Below are 1758 nucleotides of genomic sequence, written 5' to 3' on the forward strand. Positions count from 1 at the left end.
TTTTTTTTTTTTTTTTTTTTTTTTTTTTTTGTTTTCCAGTGAAAAATTAATTAAAATTTGCGTGGCTGTTGAAATAATTTTTATGTTTTGTAACTTAAATGTAAAAATGATTTCACATATTTTGTTGATATTTTTATAGTTTTTTTTTTAAATGTTATTGTAAATATGATATAATATATATTTTTTTAAATGCTATTGTAATATGATATAATATTTTTATAATTATTTAAATAATTATTATTCTTACGAGTGGTTATGATTAGGTGACAGCATCATCGTGGCTGAATGATTTACGAGATCAGGTAGAGCGTACCAGGGTCCTCAGTGTTGTCTACCGCTCTGCGAGTGCTCTGGGCTCACGCCTTCCATCCATAGCTACTGCCAAAGCTAAAGTCGCCGGCGCCGGCGCCCTTCTCCGCCCAGTCTCTACCACCACCCAGGTTTCTCCATTCTTCTTTCTTCTTTCTTCTTTCTTCATCAAGAACTAAATAATAATAATAATAAATAAATAAAAGGAACAAATCTGTTATTAGTTGTTTGATTTGGCATTGACGTTGTTTTTTAGACTGCCGTGAAAAGCGCGGTTGTGAGAACTCGCTCCTCTCTGGCTTCCTGGTCTTGCATGGGCGCCCGCAGAAGAAACGGAGGCCTTTTACCCAATCCCACAGAGGAGTTGCCTGAAGCCCCTCTGAGAACTGAAAGAAAACACGAATCACTCATTGCTGATGATGAAGTTACAACTAATAACACAATTCTAAAGAAAAAGAAGCTAGAGTCTGGCTCTAGCTCTTTGGGTGATGATGATAGTTCAGATCACGACACCGATGACGAGCGGCACCACCTAATCAACGAAGATAAAACCGTTGCCTCCTCAACCGATGTTGACGACATCACCGATGGTGAGTTGTGGTACGAACTGGAGAAGGAACTGCAGCGACAGGAGAAAAAGACCAAGACCACCACCGACGTTATTACTCGAGAAGCCAATGTGGCTGCAGTAGCCAAAGAAATTGTAGAAGAAGAGGAGAGTATGCTTACCGAAGTCGAGGGGAGCAGTGAAAAGCCATTGTCTTCTCTCGACGCTTCAGAAAACATTCGGTTCTATCCTCCTGGAAAAACCATGCATATTGTTTCGGTCCCCTCATCGGATTCTGATAATAGTTTCGTTCATGACAATGAGATTGTGCAGGAAAGAGTTGGCATATACGAGACGCCAAGAGGATTGTACGGTAAGCTGCGTCTCTCTAGAACAATGATAAATGATCATTACATGCCAATGTACAAAAAGATGATAGAATTGTTGATCAACCAACTTGAAAGAGATGTATCAAGCAGCAATTACGAAATGTAAATAAATAATTTCATAAAGTGGTTTGCTTGAATCTCTATGATATAAACGAGAAGATAAAAATGTTAACAGTATTGATGTATCTGATCCTCTCAAGTAATTTCTTAGATAATTATTACATTAAAATCTTGTTTTGATCCTTTTTAAGTTTTCAAAAACATTTCACGTAGAGATTCGATAGAATAAGATCATTGTAAACAACAGTTTTTTTTTTCTTTTCCTTTATTTTTCCTATCGTTTTATAAAACAAATCTCTAAAAATTATTTGGGAAATAATGTTTTGCATAAAACTTTTTTAGTTTTTTTTTTTTTAAAAAAAAAAAATCCGTTTCCAAATCATCATTACTACTAGTCCATAATGCATAGCAGCAATTATTAATAATTAAAAAAAAAAAAAAAAAAAAAAAAAA

General features: G+C 35.1%; 1 protein-coding gene across 1 annotated transcript in view; it reads left to right on the forward strand.

Annotated features, from left to right (window-relative positions):
- The window catches only part of LOC111460272, a 7354-nt gene extending 5932 nt beyond the window's left edge, over window positions 1-1422 (forward strand). Inside the window, exons 6-7 of the mRNA XM_023103450.1 lie at window positions 264-440; window positions 566-1422. Coding sequence (XP_022959218.1) covers window positions 264-440; window positions 566-1351 — 963 coding nt within the window. The 3' untranslated portion in view covers window positions 1352-1422. The remainder of the gene's footprint in view (window positions 1-263; window positions 441-565) is intronic.
- Window positions 1423-1758: the final 336 nt, after the last annotated feature.

Source organism: Cucurbita moschata, unplaced genomic scaffold (genome assembly GCF_002738365.1).
Source record: "Cucurbita moschata cultivar Rifu unplaced genomic scaffold, Cmos_1.0 Cmo_Scf00023, whole genome shotgun sequence".
In the NCBI taxonomy this organism is placed as follows: Eukaryota; Viridiplantae; Streptophyta; class Magnoliopsida; order Cucurbitales; family Cucurbitaceae; genus Cucurbita; species Cucurbita moschata.